Source organism: Pogoniulus pusillus, chromosome 2 (genome assembly GCF_015220805.1).
Source record: "Pogoniulus pusillus isolate bPogPus1 chromosome 2, bPogPus1.pri, whole genome shotgun sequence".
NCBI classification, from domain to species: domain Eukaryota; kingdom Metazoa; phylum Chordata; class Aves; order Piciformes; family Lybiidae; genus Pogoniulus; species Pogoniulus pusillus.
The window spans coordinates 13292190-13309356 of NC_087265.1; the positions used below are offsets into that span (position 1 = coordinate 13292190).

Genomic DNA, 17167 nt, shown 5'->3' on the forward strand with positions numbered 1-17167 from the left:
GCTGTGATACATCCCCCACTGCAGCTGAATTGCGTGAACAAGTATTTTTCTACTAATTGCTCCAGTATAGCAAAAATTATACTGAATGATTTCTGCATTGTATTTCCCCATCTCTGAAGACTAGAGAACTTGAAGGTGAAACCTTAAATGCTTTCTAATTAGCTAATATTCTCTGTTTTCATTTCAGGGGAAGTATTCCCAGGGGTCATTACAGTGACAAGAGCTTACAGCGACAGTGTTCAAATTGTAAATTCCACAGAGTACAACAATCTGTTCATGCTTATAACAAACTTTGTAAGTGATAATGTTGAAGAGTTTTCTATATATTTAAAGCTATCCTGAATGTCCTGCAGACACAGTAACTACACTCTGCCTTTAATGTAGAGCCTTCAACTTCTTTTGAAGAATGCTTTACACTGATTTAGACTTACTCATAAAAAATTTGGATTTTGCCTTCAGATGAGTATATCCATGGCTTTTGCTGAAGGGAAGGGATGTACCTGAAATAAGCTATACCTGCATTTTTTGTGTTACTTTTATTCTGGGAAGTTTTCATATAAATTTCTCTGTGTTGTATAAGGTTAACACTCCAGGGGGAGTAAACCCTGAACCTGACTCTAGGTGATGGTTAGCCCACTCCCCCTTCCTGTCCCATAAAAGCAGGGGGCCTTCTTGTTCCTCTCTCTTTCTCTCTCTCTCTCTGCCTCATTCTCTTAATCTCTCTGCACCCACTCGATACCTCTCTGCATCTCCCTGTCTCGATCATGCCACCATTACCAATGGGCTCAGTCAGTAGGGCATGAGACTCTTAATCTCAGGGTCATGGGTTTGAGCCCCAGGTTGGGCGCCAAATAAATTGTCTCAGTTCTAATTTAAATTTCCAGAGACTCAGATAAATTTGATAGAACCAATAACAATTTGTAGAGTGCCCTTCCCTCTCCCCCCTCCTTTCCCAAAAGAAAGGAATTAGAAGTAGAGAGAGAGGAAAGGTAAGCAAACTCAAAGAAATGAATCTCACTCAATTTCAGTATCACAGTATCACCAAGGTTGGAAGAGACCTCACAGATCATCAAGTCCAACCCTTTACCACAGTGCCCAAGGCTAGACCATGGCACTAAGTGCCACATCCAACCTTGCCTTGAACTGCCCCAGGGATGACGACTCCACCACCTCCCCAGGCAGCCCATTCCAGTGCCCAATGACTCTCTCAGTGAAGAACTTTCTCCTCACCTCGAGCCTAAATTTCCCCTGGTGCAGCCTGAGGCTGTGTCCTCTCGTTCTGGAGCTGGCCACCTGAGAGAAGAGAGCAACCTCCTCCTGGCCACAACCACCCCTCAGGTAGTTGTAGACAGCAATAAGGTCACCCCTGAGCCTCCTCCTCTCCAGGCTAAACAACCCCAGCTCCCTCAGCCTCTCCTCGTAGGGCTTGTGCTCGAGGCCTCTCCCCAGCCTTGTCGCCCTTCTCTGGACACGCTCGAGCATCTCAGTGTCCTTCCTAAACTGGGGGGCCCAGAACTGAACGCAGTACTCGAGGTGTGGTCTGACCAGTGCAGAGTACAGGGGCAGAATGACCTCCCTGCTCCTGCTGACCACACCATTCCTGATGCAGGCCAGGATGCCACTGGCTCTCTTGGCCACCTGGGCACACTGCTGGCTCATGTTCAGGCGGGTATCAATCAGTACCCCCAGATCCCTCTCTGTCTGGCTGTTCTCCAGCCACTCCGACCCCAGCCTGTATCTCTGCATGGGGTTGTTGTGGCCAAAAAAGAAAAAGTTTAACAATAACTTAAAAGAGGTATCTGAGGTAGGGAAGTTACAAAGTTATAGGGAAGGGAAAGCAAAATACAAAAGGTATAAATACAACCCGCATTTGTGATGGTGGCTTTGTCTGCCTCGTGGGTGATGGCCATGTGGTAAAACAGCTGGTAATGGTGGTATGATCGAGGCAGGGAGATGCAGAGAGGTGCCGAGTGGGTGCAGAGATGAAGAGAATGAGGCAGAGAGAGAGAGAAAGAGAGAGAGGAACAGGAAGTCCCCCTGCTTTTATGGGACAGGAAGAGGGAGTGGGCTAACCATCATCTAGAGTCAGGTTAAGGGTTTACTCTCCCTGGAGTGTTAACCCTATACATGTGTCTTTCACCATTCTCTCTCCAGAAACTGTAGGCTGAGTGAAGTTTTCCAGCCCATTTAATTTTTGACTTCCACTGTTTGCTGAGGTCTCAGTAATTACTCAGTGGTATGAATGAAAATGAACCTCTCCTCTCCTCAAACCACAGCCCTTAGCACTACATCTGTGTGTCTTTTAAACATCTCCAGGGACAGTGATTTATAACAGGGGCTTCAGACAGCTCCCTGGGGAGTCTATTCCAATTCTTAATAATTTTTTTTCAGTGAAATTTCTTCTAATGCCCAATATAAACCTCCCACAGTGTAACTTGAGATCATTTCCTCTTGTCCTGTCACTTGTTACTAGGCAGAAGAGACCATCATCCACCTCACTACAGCCTCCTTGCAGTTAGTTGGAGAGAGCAATAAGGTCTTCTCTCAGCTTCCTTCTCTCCAGATTAAACAACTCCAGTTTCCTACTCCTCATAAGAACTGTTCTCCAGATCTTCATTGCTCTTCTCCAGAACCCTCCTTAGCACATATGATGAGGAAAAGCAGTGACTTTTGTACTGACCTCATCCGGCTGTCAGTGCTTGTATTATTGTTGTGTTTCTCCCCACAAGATTAAGCTTTGGCGATTCCACTTTCCTGCATTTTAGAGACATAGGCCATCTGTGAGGAAGTCTACTTCTCCTTGTTCCTTCTAATCATATGTAGCTTGGTACCATGGAGATGTCCTTCTGAACTATGAGTCTGCAAGGAGTATTTGAAGCTATCCAGCCAGTCAGTCTCAGTATTCTGCCTGACGTTTATTTTGTTTTTCCATTCATCCACTGCTCTCCCATATTCCCTGTTCTACAGTACCTTCCCACCACTTCTGCAATACCTTGCATGGTGGATGTAACAAATCAGCTTGCTTTGATTGTGACTCTAGTAGCATTTTAAAGCTTGGACCTCAGTGGTTCATGTGATTTTGGTCTAAGTTTTTCCTTGCCTTTAACACCCGTTCATTTATCTTCTGTAGTTTGAGAATGCCTTCAGAGATTTCAAAACCTATCAACAGACTGTCATCCTGAAAATTCAGTAAGTTTGCCAGTTTGAATTTTACATGGTACATGCTTCCCACATGCTGCATTTTAATGTTTCCCATGGAATACCCAGGTCAAGAAAGGACATGGGATTTGTTCAGCTTCTTGTTAAAGAATGACACTCTTTACAGATTTTTTTACTTTTCTGGGATGCAGTTGCCATTTTCACCCCATGAATTTCCATTATATCTGTGAGGTGGTCTGGCTGAGGCACCTCCACAGTGGATATCCCCCTTCTAGCACCATGAAGGATGTAGGACTGTGCTGTAACTAGCAGTCCCTGTAATATCTGACATGTCTCTGAAATTATAACAGTTAACTCTGAGGTTCCTGCCTTCAGAAGCAGGTCCAGCTTAGAGTCCCATTTTAAGACAGATTCATTACAGAAGGTCACTGCATCTCATTGCACATTTGCTGGTTCCTCCTGATGGCAGGCAGAGAAAAGATGTTATTGAATGGGCTGTGGTGACTGCAGCTGTAGTCATAGAGCCCTTCTGATCCAAGTGGACTCTGGAAGATGCTCCTCTCTTCCCATGCCTGCTACAGGTTACTGTCCCCAGAGCTCTGCTAGCTTCTCTAGGAGTGCTCCCTAAGCCATAGCAAGAAAAACCTGCCATGCCAGCACACACAGCTCTGTAGCCCTCTCAACCCCATGGATGAAGCAGTAGTTCTAGCAGAGTTGCAAGAGCAATACCTTCCAGCAAAGCAGTTCTGACAAACATGAGGCACTCTGACATCTTAAGGCACTACATTGATCTGAGGTCCCTTCCAACCTAAACCATTCTATGATCCTGAATACCTGAGGTGTGGGTGTCAAGTGAATGGGGCCAATCTGGTTTTGGTGATCAGCAGACAAGGAGCAATGGCTATAAAATGGAACATAAAAGGTTTCACCTCAACATGAGGAGAAAGTTCTTTAAAGTCAGGGTGGCAGAGCACAGGAACAGGCTGCCCAGAGAAGTTGTGGAGTTTTCTCTGAAGACTTTCAAAACCCACCTGCATGCATTCCTATGTGAACTGCCCCAGGTGATCCTGCCTTGGCAGAGAGGTTGGACTCAACAATCTCTGGACGTCTCTTCCAACCTCTAAAGTTTTGTTATTTTGCTGTTGTTATCCTATCACTTAAAAGATATTTGTGTGCCTATCCCAGCAGCATGAAGTTCAGATGAAGAGCAGGGTAGTCATTGCTGTTCTCCACCTCATCCCAGGGAGACTGTTGTCCATCAGAACTCAACCCGACTACCATGAAGTTAGCATAGATACCTCTACACTGTGAACAGACCCTTCTGAATTCACTGCAGTTGTGCCCTGAATTATCCTCACTATGCTTCAGGAGGTCTTCTCCCTGTCATTCCTACATGACGCCACAGGCATGCATATAAAAGTTAGAGTCTAACAGATGAGGGCCTTCACACTGCAGCCAGCTTGAAGTTAGACCAGTTTAAAAGAAAGTCTGTTGTGGGCAAACAACAAACAAAGGAGTGATGCTCTTAGTATCACATCCAACAGCCTCTGCTTACTAGCCACCTATTTACATCTGTATCTACTTGAAAGATGGCCACTAAAGTATTCCTGAGCAAGGCTCAAAACTCATTTTTAGGTGTCTTGACAAGTACTTACACTATGGGATGAAAGAAGGTAGGGGAGAGAGGAGATTTTGGCAGAAATCATCTCCAGTCTTTCCATCTAGCATGCTATCCATATGGATTATACAAGACTTTAAAATGGTGCTATCTGTACTTTTCAGACTTCCAGAAGCCAGAGCTCCTTCAGTGAGTGTAACAGTGACAAACCTGTTCAGAGAGAACTCAAATGTGACCAATGTGACAGTTCAGGATGCAGTAGATAAGGCAGCAGAAAATTTGTCTGATATCGAGGATTACAAAGGTATGTAATTTCTTATTGTGGAAGTCAATGCTTAGTAGAAACAGAGGTTTCTATGGCTGAAGAGCATTCTGTGTTCTACGTTTAGAACATTCCTGTGTGCAGCAAAGCCCATCAAAGCATATCCCTTGTTCATTTTAAGGAGCTGAATGTTCAATCTTAGGTAATATTGAAGCCTCAATCATTCAGTGTTAGACTTTTTTGTTTGTTTGTTTTCTTAAGGCTTTCTACTTTCTGTGCAAAGAAGAGAGGGGAAATACTTATTCCCAAGGAAGCAACAGCATGTTGATACTAACCTGTTGAGCGTTATAGCCCGAGTTTGGTCTCTGTACTCCTGTGTTCTAGTCCTAAATTTGAGAGGGAAATAGGAAAAAAAAAGCCTTAGTAATCACACCTCTCTACTTCATGCCACTCTTTGAAGTTTGTAAACCATTCCCATCATTTGGACATGGATCTAAAGAGCAACATGCTGGGCACACTAACAGTGCTCATGAAACGAGCTGTATGCCCATAGTTATTTATATCTATGTGGAACTGTAATGAGATCTGGGCCTCACAGTTTAGCTGTAGGGGGGAAACAGAGGAATAGTGCTGGAGGGTTTTGTTTGGTTGTTTGGTTTGGGTTCTTTTTAAGGTGAGTCAGAAAGTCAGTGCTCAGAATATGAACTTTTGGGTAGAATTTCCCTCTTTGTAGACTGAAGGGCAGGAAGGTTTGGAGGCAGTTACAGGATGCTGAGAAACAGAAGATCAGAAGATATAGTGTGAATGAGACCTTGTAAAGAGCATGGGAAAAGAAAGGGCTGGTCCAAATGCCAGCAGTATTGATGCCCCAAAAGGGCATCTTGAAAGGTGTTTTGTTTTTTTTTTTTTTGTTCAGAATTGCAAAATAGTTTGTTTATGATTTACTGAGCATTTCCTTGACTGTTTCTCTTTTAAAGGTGCAAGCTATTGCTCTGCTTTTAATTGTGATAGTCAAACCACTGAATGCAAAGAAATGATGTTCCCAGAGTGTATATGCAAAACTAATTTCACAAAGACAGAATGGGATGATCGTTCTTGTTCGGGTAAGAAAATGTCTACTTTATTTATCCCTGAAAGGATGACCTGGTTAATGCCTCTCTCAGACCCTTTTGCAAACGTGCTGACCTCTAAAAATCAGAGAATGTGTGTCTTATTAAGAAAGCCATAGAAACACATTCTCACATTTCACTTTAAATGTATCCATAATCCTGTTCCAGCCAAAAAAAAAAAAAAAAAAAAAAAACTAAAGCCTGAGAAAACTATCACTGAAACCAGTTAGTGGGCAACTCTTTAAATGCATTGTTAGACTCTTTGTGAGAACTGAAACCTAAATAGGTAAAAGATGGAACAAACTGAATCCTGTATTCACAGCTTTCACTGCTAGGACATCCGAAAATAACTTCTGCATGTTACCTGGAGGCAGCTACGGGGACACTGACAGAACTGGAGGTCTCACTATGCACAATGATAAACTTCTGTGCCTTGTTGGTAGTTCAAGGATTGCACTACCTTCATTAGTTAGGTTTTTGTAGGAAGAATAATTTATGCAATCTTTAAGAACTGTTAGTTGTCTGGATTGTATTTGCTTTCTGGTTTTGAACCTTTTAATAAGTACTCTGTTTATATTTTTAGCTACTCTCCACAGCCCCCAAACTTTCTTCTTACATAACCTAACATTCTCACACAGCAGTAAAAAAGTCTGAGATGTGCAACTGTAAGAAAAAAAAAAATACTGCAAACACTCATGATACCGTTATAAAAGCTGACTACAATAAAAGCCAGCGAGATGTGTAGATTTCTGTGAGCCCTAAACTGTCTAAACCTGATCCAGCTTTAGATCAGTTGCAATACAAATCACATGTTGTGAGATCAAGCTGCAGGTCATTGCCTGCCTCTGTAAGATGCAGCCTATCCAGATTTTCATTCTGATGAAGCTGGATGGTTTAAAACAAAGACCATTTACTTCTGTTTTTTCTGCTTTTGTAGTTCAGTTTCTGTTCTACTTAGGGATAGCCCCCAAAAGCCATTCTGGTACTCTAAAGCATAGCAAAGCTGTGTGTGTTTACACTGCAATAAAGCAAAAAATCATGGGGAAATTTTTCCAATGCTGATGCTTTTGGGGCTGTCTTCATTCTATGTTTTTTTTTTCCCTCTGAAAATACAGACTGCAAAGACTGTTCTGAAGTAGACAAGAAGTACTGTGTAAAAGAAAAAGGGGTTCCAACATGCAAATGCTTTCCTAACTTTAAAAAGATGGAGGATGGAACGTGTGTAGCGTGAGTACTCAGCTTTTTCTTGCTTTCTTGTGTTCTATGCGAAGGTAGAAGAACACAGAGTCACCCTCAGTCTAGAAGCACAGGCTGCAGCTATGTGAATCCAGAGAGGTGTCTAAGGTGGTTAGCAGGTGAATAATGTCTTGTGGTGTCACAAGTTATGATGTTTTAACTGCCTGGCATTAGCAGTTGGTGTACACTCATAATACCTCAGAGGAAAGTCAAGGAGATCCAAGGCAGCTATGGGTCAGTGAAGAGGACAAACCACTTCATTCTTAGTTTGTGGATTACCCACATATGCATAAAATATTCCTTCAGAGTAATTGAGCTATGTGAATTGTATGCTGAAATGTTTAGTAAGCCACTGACGTTGAAGCAAGACTGGCCTCAAACTCCTGCAAAGTTTCCACTGATATCAGTGGGGACTCTGTTTTCTGATAACTTTCAGGCCTGTATTATTTGACCTTGATTTTCTCTCTGTGGGTATTTCTGTCAGCTCAGGATCAGAACAGAACAGTGTAGTCTGCTAGTGAAGCTGGTCAAGTGACTGGTTGTGCTCTGCTCCCATGGATAAGCAGAGACTTCACTCCCCATACCCATGAATTCAGCATTTTTTGGGTAGTTATTGCTGCTATACACTGAACACAGAATTCTTACCATAAAGTCTATGTATTTTAAATACATGAAACTGATATGGGAGGAAGATAAAGAGCTGCCAGTGCTCACAGACCTTACAGTGAGACTCTTTTGACAGTGGGTAGCAATTCCAAGAATCTGAGAAGTGTAGGGCTTAGCTCTCTGGAGAAATTATGCCCTTTCAACATTTTTTAAGCCTAAGAACCTGAAGTTTTAAGTGTCCATCTCACCAGTCAATTTGAAACTCTCAGATTGTTTTACCTTAACAATGAAACTAAGTAAATCAAGATTAAGATAGCATTAAAGAGGAGACCTGTAACAAACAGACCTTGTGGAGAAATTGCTGATAAAACTTGGAAATATGCTATTATTTGGTGATCTTCTACTTAGTGAAATTTTCTTTTCTTTCTGTTCTCTTTCCCCCACCCCCCCTTCATGTAGTTGTTCAGTGGGCTTCTCTGGGGAGGAATGCAAAAACGGTAAGTGAAACAGTCTCTGGCTTTTAATTCTAGCACAGAATTGCTTGACACAAAAAAAAAACCCAAAAACCCACAAAAACAACAAACCACAAAAACACCAAAACGCAAACAAGTAGCAGCCTTTAGGAGTGCTACTGTCCTGAACTGACAGCAGTAAAAAGATGGGGAGGGAAGTGAATTTTCACTGTTGCCTGGAGTTAAAAGTCTTTCTTGAAACTTGAATCGCCATTCGGAGAGACTCCGGCGCTTGCACTACTGCTTTCGGGCACACGGGAGGCTGCCCCCGGGCACGGCGCCTGGAGAAAGGGCGGGAGGGGCGGCAGGGGCGGCTCCCTCACGAGCCGTACGCGAGGCACTGACGCAGCCGGGGGCGTGGCCGCGGTTGCGCGCGAGGTACAAAGGCGGCAGAGCCAGCAGCGGAGCGTCGTGTGGGGAGGCAGCAGCTGCGAGGCACAGTCCCGGCGAGCCAGCAGCGGAGCGTCGTGTGGGGAGGCAGCAGCTGCGAGGCACAGTCCCGGCGAGCCAGCAGCGGAGCGTCGTGCGGGGAGGCAGCGGCTGTTGGACACCGTCCTGGTGAGCCAGCAGCGGAGTGCTGTGCGGGGAGGCATCGGCTGCGAGACACCATCCTGGCGAGCCAGCAGCGGAGCGTCCTGTGGGGAGGCATCGGCTGCGAGACACCGTCCTGGCGAGCCAGCAGCGGAGCGTCGTGTGGGGAGGTGGCGGCTGCGAGACACCATCCTGGCGAGCCAGCAGCGCAGCGCCATGCGGGGAGGCAGTGGCTGCGAGACACCATCCTGGCGAGCCAGCAGCGGAGCGTCGTGTGGGGAGGCAGTGGCTGCGAGACACCATCCTGGCGAGCCAGCAGCGGAGCATCGTGTGGGGAGGTGGCGGCTGCGAGACACCATCCTGGCGAGCCAGCAGCGGAGCGTCGTGCGGGGAGGCAGTGGCTGCGAGACACCGTCCTGGCGAGCCAGCAGCGGAGCATCGTGTGGGGAGGTGGCGGCTGCGAGACACCATCCTGGCGAGCCAGCAGCGGAGCGTCGTGTGGGGAGGCAGTGGCTGCGAGACACCATCCTGGCGAGCCAGCAGCGGAGCGTCGTGTGGGGAGGTGGCGGCTGCAAGACACCATCCTGGCGAGCCAGCAGCGCAGCGTTGTGCGAAGGGGCAATGGCTGTTTCATGCCATCTTGGCAAGCAATATCAGCATGTTGAGATGTTTCTTGGGTTTGGGTGGGTTGTTTGTTTTTAAACCCCAGCCCCACTAACAAGCAAAAAACCCAAGAAGGTGACATAGACCTCCTGATCAGGAAGGTGAATCAAATGATGCCATTTACAAACAGGAGAAGCTTCACGATCACAGACCCTGGTCCTCATGGAGGACTTCAACCACCCTGACATCTCTTGGAAGGACAACACAGCAGAGCACCAGCAATCTAAGAGATTCTGGGGATGCATTGATGATACCCTTCCTCCAAGTGGTAGAGGAACCCACAAGAAAAGGTGCTATTCTGGACCCAGTCCTCCCCAACAAGGAGCTGGTCAGTGAAGTGAATCCTTGGCTGCAGTGACCATGAAATGGTGGAGTTTAAGATCCTCAAGGCATCAAGGAGGGTTCATAGCAAACTCAGTGCTCTGGACTTCAGAAGAGCAGATTTCAACCTCTTCTGGGATGTCCTTGGCAGGGTGCCAAGAAAGAACTCTGGAAGGAAGAGGGGCCCAGGAAAGCTGGTCAGTGTTCAAGGATTATCTCCTCCAGGCCCAAGAGCAATGCATCCCCAAAAAGAGGAAGGTAGGAAAGGATGCCAGGAGGGATGCCATCCAGAAGGACCTGGACAGGCTGGAGATGTGGGCCCAGGCCAACCTCATGAAATTCAACAAGGGACAGGGACAGGACTTGGTTTTTATTATTTGCTGGGAGTTTTAAACTGGTTTTCTTGTTTAATTGATTTTGTTTTGTTGTTGTTTTTTTTCCAGATAGTGAACTCATCCTTATAATAGTGGGTACAGTGCTTGGAGCTATTGTCCTGAGTTTGTTGATAGCTATATCCATTGTTTCAGTAAGGTAAGATTATTTCTTAAAATTGAACAGAAGCTGCATTGATGCACACTCATAGAGAGCTTTAAGCAGAAATTTAAAGAGGGGCAGGGCTGTAAACGTGTTCGCCTGCCTGGTGGGGCAGACAAGTTCCTTTAAGCCATGTAGCCATTAGAATTTGGGTTTGCCAGTATGCTTTTCCCCAAAGTATTTGTTCTCTTGCTGTAACTTCAGCTATGAATGCTTCATCCAAGTCTTCAAAATACACACCTGACCCATTTGTACTAATCCTGCCCTGGCCAGTGCTGATACAGAATCCATATGAGACTGAAGAAGGATGCTGATATCAGAAGACTGCATGGCCCAAATTCTGACCCTCGGAAGCTTTTCCTGTTGCAACACACTTCAGCTCAAAGCCTTTCAGCTCAATACGGGTGGCATTTCCAGCCAAGCATCTCTTTAAAGCTTCCTATTTCTGGTGTACTGGCAAATTACCAACTGCAGTTGCACCTCCTCACTTTTCTCTACACAATAAATGTAGAAACACTTAAGTGGCTCCTCTGCCTTTGCTCTCAGCGCTGCCTAGGTGAAGATGCCTAGAAGACTGCCCATAGCAGGCATAGGCTGCCAGCAGGTACACAAGCTGGCACTGGGCATGTATGCAACATATGAACTTATGATCTCAGACAATTCAAATGCACCCTTTGAGTGTCCAGATTTGGCTGCAGGCATGAGGGCAGCTTTTCTTAATTGGGCCTAATGATTCCTCATTTCTTCCTCTGAATAATCAGAGTTCAAGGTGGTTAAGAAAACTCCTTTAGGAACTAGTTGAAAAGAGGCCAAATTCCTCCTCTGTCTATCCTAGGACTTTAGCCCCATTTGTGACAAAATGTGCCAAATGCTGTACTCTGACATATATTAAAAGGCTTTTGCAATAGGTATGTTAGAAAAATCTGTTACATGTTTCAGAACTGGACTGAACATTAAAAGCAAGGTGGGAGTGAATAACTCCATGAGTTGGACTTACTGAGTAAGTAAGGCACACTAAAAGCTCTTTTAAAACAACCTCTGTTCTTTCATTTCCTCTGAAGGGCCAAACACAAAGAAGACCCAGAGAAGAAGACTCTCATAAACTCAGAATATTCCAACCCAAATACTTCTGGAGGTAGACCAACCATGATGTTCCCCAGAGTGCAGACCACTTCTGGCCACTCTAATCCAGGATATCAGCCAAACAACCCATATGAGACCCATTCCACAAAGAGAGGTCGCTTTGCGGAGAGGGATTATGATGATTTGGTAAGTGCTTCACACAGGCCTTCAGAAAATGTGGGCTACATTGCTGGAGTTTGAACTCACTCTGTCTGTCCTGCCTTGACCTAGGAGGCCAGAGGGGTAAAAAGGCAACTGAACAACTGTAGCTGTAGCTTAAAAAAAATATGCTTAATGCTGAACTCATGAAGACCTTCCTAAAGGCCTGGTATTCAGCCTAGGATCACAGAAGGGATATGTGAAAAGCGAGGGTGAAAACATCAGTTTGGCTGCCATCAATCTGCTGTTCTTTCTGCACCGGCAAACACATCCTTCAGCACAGGCCTGCATGCAAGTGCTACAGGCTGCTACAGCCTGTGCTGCTTTTTAGGCCAGTTGTGGTGTCATTAGGTGCTGCAATGGGTAATGGATACAAGTTACTCCTGGGGAGATTCCAGTTGGAATCCAGAAACAAAAGAACATCCACAGCTATCTTTAGCAGGCACAGCTGGCCAAAGTGTCAGCATCCTCCCACCCCCTCTTCCATTGCCTAGCCCACTGTCAGAGCCACTGCAGCTGCTGCAACATGGCAAGGGGATAAGTTGCCATGATAAAGCTAATGCTGCTTCTGCATTGGTATAGCCCAGGGGAGCCTGATCATTGGAGATGTCATCAGCTGGAAGGTGTGTCCTGAAAAACCTGCCTGCTTTACTCTTGAACTCTGCAAGGCAGCTGTGGAGGGAGCATGGGCTTGAAATGGGCTATGCTGTGATACAGTTGATTTGCTGGATTCTGCATGCATCAAGTTAATAGGGAAGCACATTTTCTGTTCACAGCTCATTTAAATGACATTTTACCTCCGCCTCTGTGGTGCAAGAAACTACTCTTGTTTAGGGAGGAAAATAATTTTATTATATTAATGCATTTTGCAGAGTTGAGACCTGAACTGTGATAGAAGCCATCCAGAAATTTCATGTTTAAAAACTCCCTGCTTTTAAAAAGCTGTCAATTAAGAGAAGAAGCACATCTGTTTCGTTAGTCAATTGATTAGATTCACATGGATGTGGGCATTTCTAACTTTCTAAAGATACCAGCTTCTCACCTTGCTTGGTTTTCCTGGAGGGATGGTGTTTCACAAAGAGAGGACTATCATGTGCAGTGTGCTGAATGCTGAATGGTTCTGAGAAGGGAGCTTTATGACACAGAGCTACTCTTTATTTCTTTTCTTGTCCAAATTCTATAAAATGTCACAGGAACCTGAGGGCTTCAGGATGCAGAACAGATATTAAGCAAGCAGAGCAGTAGAAGGATGGACAATCACCACGACAAAGGATCAGACCAAATTGTTTCACAGCCTCTCACCAATGCAGCTACTTCAGCAGAAGAGACAAGAAGTCCATAACCCCAGATTCTCTGAAGACTTTCTAAAGGAAAAAGATCCCTGCATGAAAGAGATCATGGGCAACTCTCTGAAATAGGGGGAAAATGAAGCAAAGGGTAGGGAGAAGAAAAAAACTTTTGCAAGAACTAACTAGCTCCAATAAACAATAGACTTCTTTTAGGAGATCAGAGTGTAGACAAGATACCTGCTGTCTTTAAATCCTTCTGAAAGATGGCCCAGACAATATGTGCTATGCTGAAAAATGTCCATATCCAGAGCTTTGTCTGTATTTGTGCTTGCTCTTTCAGCTACAGGCAACCTACATGGCTTGGGGTGATCAAAACTGTTCTTCATGAGAACCTAATCTGTTTCTCTACACTATATATGATACAATCTTTTCCCCTTTCTCAGTGTCCCAATATTTCCTACCTGAAAGCATTCTCTTCAGCCCTCTGCTGACATGTGTTGTTGCAGAATGCTGTTTACCTTGCCGCGGGAACGTGGTCAAGGCCCCACAGATCAATGTGATCAAGGCGATGCCACATGGACTCCAGATGATTCAATGTGAATTATGCCAGCGACCTTTACTGATCATTTTGGCTCTCAATATATACCCTCAGGGCCACAAGGCACATGCCTACACATTAGCATAATTAGTCAAGGACAACCCACTCCATCAGTATAAACCACGCCTTGTTTTCCTCATGAACGAGGTGTCCATTATCCTTTCTGGGATAAGTTAGCCAGCAGCTGGTGGGAACCAAGGTCAGCATCTGCCTGCTTTTATCCTTCTTCACTTTGCATTCCTGCAATGTGTGAGGCAATAGTACTGCCTGACTTTTCGTGCAGCCTTCCTTCCCAATATATATAGTGACAAGAAACAACGTCTTCAACCAAACACTCGCTGCTGTCCTCTAGCTTGGACAACTAGGCTGATTTGATATTCTCAGCTCCTGTGAAAAACATTAATTGTGGGCTTGGTTTGTTTTCCCCCTATTTCAATTCTTTATGTTTTGTCTGAATGGTCTTCAGGTGATTTTTTACTTTTGTTTTTTTTCTTTTCTCTCCCTCTCTTTTTTTTTTTACATACACTCAATAAATCTGCCTCTAAAAGAACCTACATTTTACTGGAATTTACTGACTGTGCCTTATCTAATGGCTAGTATTAACATTTCCTTATATATTATATATATGCATAAATATGTACATATATTTATAGATTAAATTCATTTAAAGCATTGTTGAATTCCATGTTATATTTAGCGTTTTGGCTTTTATATATGCAGATTCACTTTGCTATTAAACATTCCTGTTTCTCAATACTAAGGTTTTCCTCTCTTGCTGCCTGGTGGTGTTGTTTTTTCTTTACAATTCCAGATGCTAGTTTATATTAAAACTTGTGCTGAGTTCAGGTGTAAACGTGCACAGACTGTATCAGCACCCAGCTGTCACTCAGAGGTTCCAATCACAAACATTATTGAGTCTTAATGAAGCTAAAAAGTTTGTTGTTACAATGCTGACAGCAATTTTGTGTGGTGAAAACTGGGTAGTTATTGCAGCAGTGCTTTGAAAACGTTGGACATGGTGTTCTCTGTGAGGGCAGCTGTGTGTATCTGGGACTCTTAATGTCATGCAGCTAAAATAACATAAAATTGGGGTTTGGCTTAAATTGTTTCTGAATAAGGCAAGACAATGCCCTGAGCCCAGTGAGGTGTTAGGAAGCAGGCATTTTTTTTCTTTAGCAGCAGGGGATTGCTCAATCTCAGTGTACCAAAGGCAGTAAAACTCAGGGCATCTCTGCTTACATCTCATACAGTTTCACCATTTTTCTAAGAAGTTATTAGCATATTCATATTAATGGCACTCACTACATATGTAAGTCTGCACATATGCTCATTATATGCTGTGGGGGTCTCCTAGTGGTTGCTTGGGGCATCCCTCCTTTTCCTCCTTATAGCCTTCAGCTGACCAACTTCTTAGTGCATGCTCTTTAGGCTGTCTGATATGGTTGATGAGACAGACTGAACGCAGAGTCTGTCTAAACCAGTTTGCTCCTCCTAACTTCTTTCTCAAACCCACAGTTACAATTTCTTACTGTTTACCCAGTTTATTTCTTGTGGAAACTAAGAATCATTCATTCTATGAGAATTATATATTCCTCGATATTCCTGTGTTAGCACAGTATCAAAAGGACAAGTCTGGGGGCCAGCAGTAGAGTGCACTGTGTGTGACTGTAGAGGATACTGGGATGGGCACACAGATGTGTTGTTCTAGTACTCTCTGGGATCAAAACCAGCTCCCACTTGTCAGACACGTGATTGAAAACTGGGGACTAAACAGTCCTCATCTTTCTCATCTGGCTTCTCCAGCAAAAGAAGGCAAGCCTTGCTTTGTATGGACTGCCTGAAATAAGCCATAGTTTAGAAGTAGCCAGGTGAAAAAAATAACAGAAGGCTGGAAGGGACCTCAAAAGATCATCCAGTCCAACCCCCCGGCCAGAACAGGATCACCTGTACCAGATCACACAGGTATGCATCCAGGCAGGTACAATTTTCTCTCTATTATTTTCCTGAGATTTCACTGTTTCTTTCTTCCAGTAGACCCTTGTCTTTTTTGCTGTTGTGATTTGGCTGCACAGCATTTACTATTGGCTGGTGTCTGGAGGACACCTGGCCTTACTCACCTTCCACTGGCTCTGTGCATCTCAACCTGCGCAAGATGATCTTCGCTCTATCTGAGCAGGGATGGCTGGGTTTAGATACTCACTATTCCTTATTCGAAGGTTGGTAGAGATTGGGTCGTATTTTCTTGACTTTTTTCTTCTGAGAATATGTAACTGTAAGGAGCAAAACAAAGCACAGTGGCTACCCTTAGCACAAAATGCAGAGAGGCCCTGACATTCCTCCAGCTAGAAAAGCCCTACAAAGGAGACAACCTCCCTTCCCCAACAGTATCATTCAGGTATGATGTTCTCACGCCTGCCTTCTTTTTCTTTGAGACCTGCCTGTCTCCACCATTCCAGGAGTGAAGGGGATGCTCCCTGTTTCTAATCTCTCTGCTAAGCCCTTTCCTTTCCCCCTTTCCCCTGTTTTTTTCTGCACAGGATAAGACACTGAAGGGCATGTAAGATAGAGACAGAAGTAATGGCAAAAAGTCATCAAGCTCAGTGTAGACTTCTAGTTTGTTCAGCTTGCTGTTCTTGCTTGGATACTTTTCCCCTTCTTTGCGTGGCAGACTGAAACATGGGGTTATGTGAAGTCTAATAAAGAGTTTTCAATACATCAAGAGTCTTTCATTGAAGTGAATTGCCTGGTTCCCTCAGCTTAGTGCAGAAGATCCTTAAAGTACATGTAACAGTAGCCTGCTGCAGAGGCACATGAAAGAGGCTTTCAAGTGTTATCTCTTATTCATTCACAAAGAAATAGGGGTTGGAAATGCTGCTGAAAGGTCAGTGATCAACAAAACTTTAATGCAGTAAAACTTAGGGTCTGCTATTTAGACATTTTCTGACTTTAATAATAAAAAGTGGCAAAAACAGTTCTGTGTCTGCATCACTGAACTGCACAGGAATCTTCTCTGTTCTAGTTCAAAGCTAATTTCTGCAGCTGCAATGAATTCTCATTTAGCCTGTGTTGGAGATGGACTATCAGATACTACTGTAAGCCTACTAGTCTTTAACATTTCAAAAGCTGCTGCAGCTATTTTATCTGGACTGGAATTCTGCAGTGAAAGGGCAAATTCTCAGATCTTTCTCTTCTGTTTAGCAATGTGTAACTCTGTTGTGAAATATGATCATGGAAAATAGCTCTTTGTGGTGCTTTATGGCTACTGCCACTTTGCTCATGTGTTGTTTCAGCTGCCTATCCTGCAAAATTCAACTGGGCATGGGAAAGGGAGCTGAGTGCAACCCATCAGTGTGAGAGAGGACATGCCTGCGGGCAGAGTGGCAGTCTTCAGGGAATTGCCACAACTTTTTACCCATCCTGAGATCACACAGAGTCACAGAATGCCAGC

General features: G+C 44.4%; 1 protein-coding gene across 1 annotated transcript in view; it reads left to right on the forward strand.

Moving 5' to 3' along the window:
• MUC13 (mucin 13, cell surface associated) overlaps positions 1-14475 on the forward strand; it is a 43252-nt gene extending 28777 nt beyond the window's left edge. Inside the window, exons 18-26 of the mRNA XM_064154323.1 lie at positions 188-294; positions 3131-3189; positions 4942-5081; positions 6017-6142; positions 7264-7375; positions 8450-8487; positions 10461-10548; positions 11613-11820; positions 13026-14475. Of these exons, the coding sequence (XP_064010393.1) occupies positions 188-294; positions 3131-3189; positions 4942-5081; positions 6017-6142; positions 7264-7375; positions 8450-8487; positions 10461-10548; positions 11613-11820; positions 13026-13061 (914 nt within the window). The 3' untranslated portion in view covers positions 13062-14475. The remainder of the gene's footprint in view (positions 1-187; positions 295-3130; positions 3190-4941; positions 5082-6016; positions 6143-7263; positions 7376-8449; positions 8488-10460; positions 10549-11612; positions 11821-13025) is intronic.
• The last annotated feature ends 2692 nt before the right edge of the window (positions 14476-17167 follow it).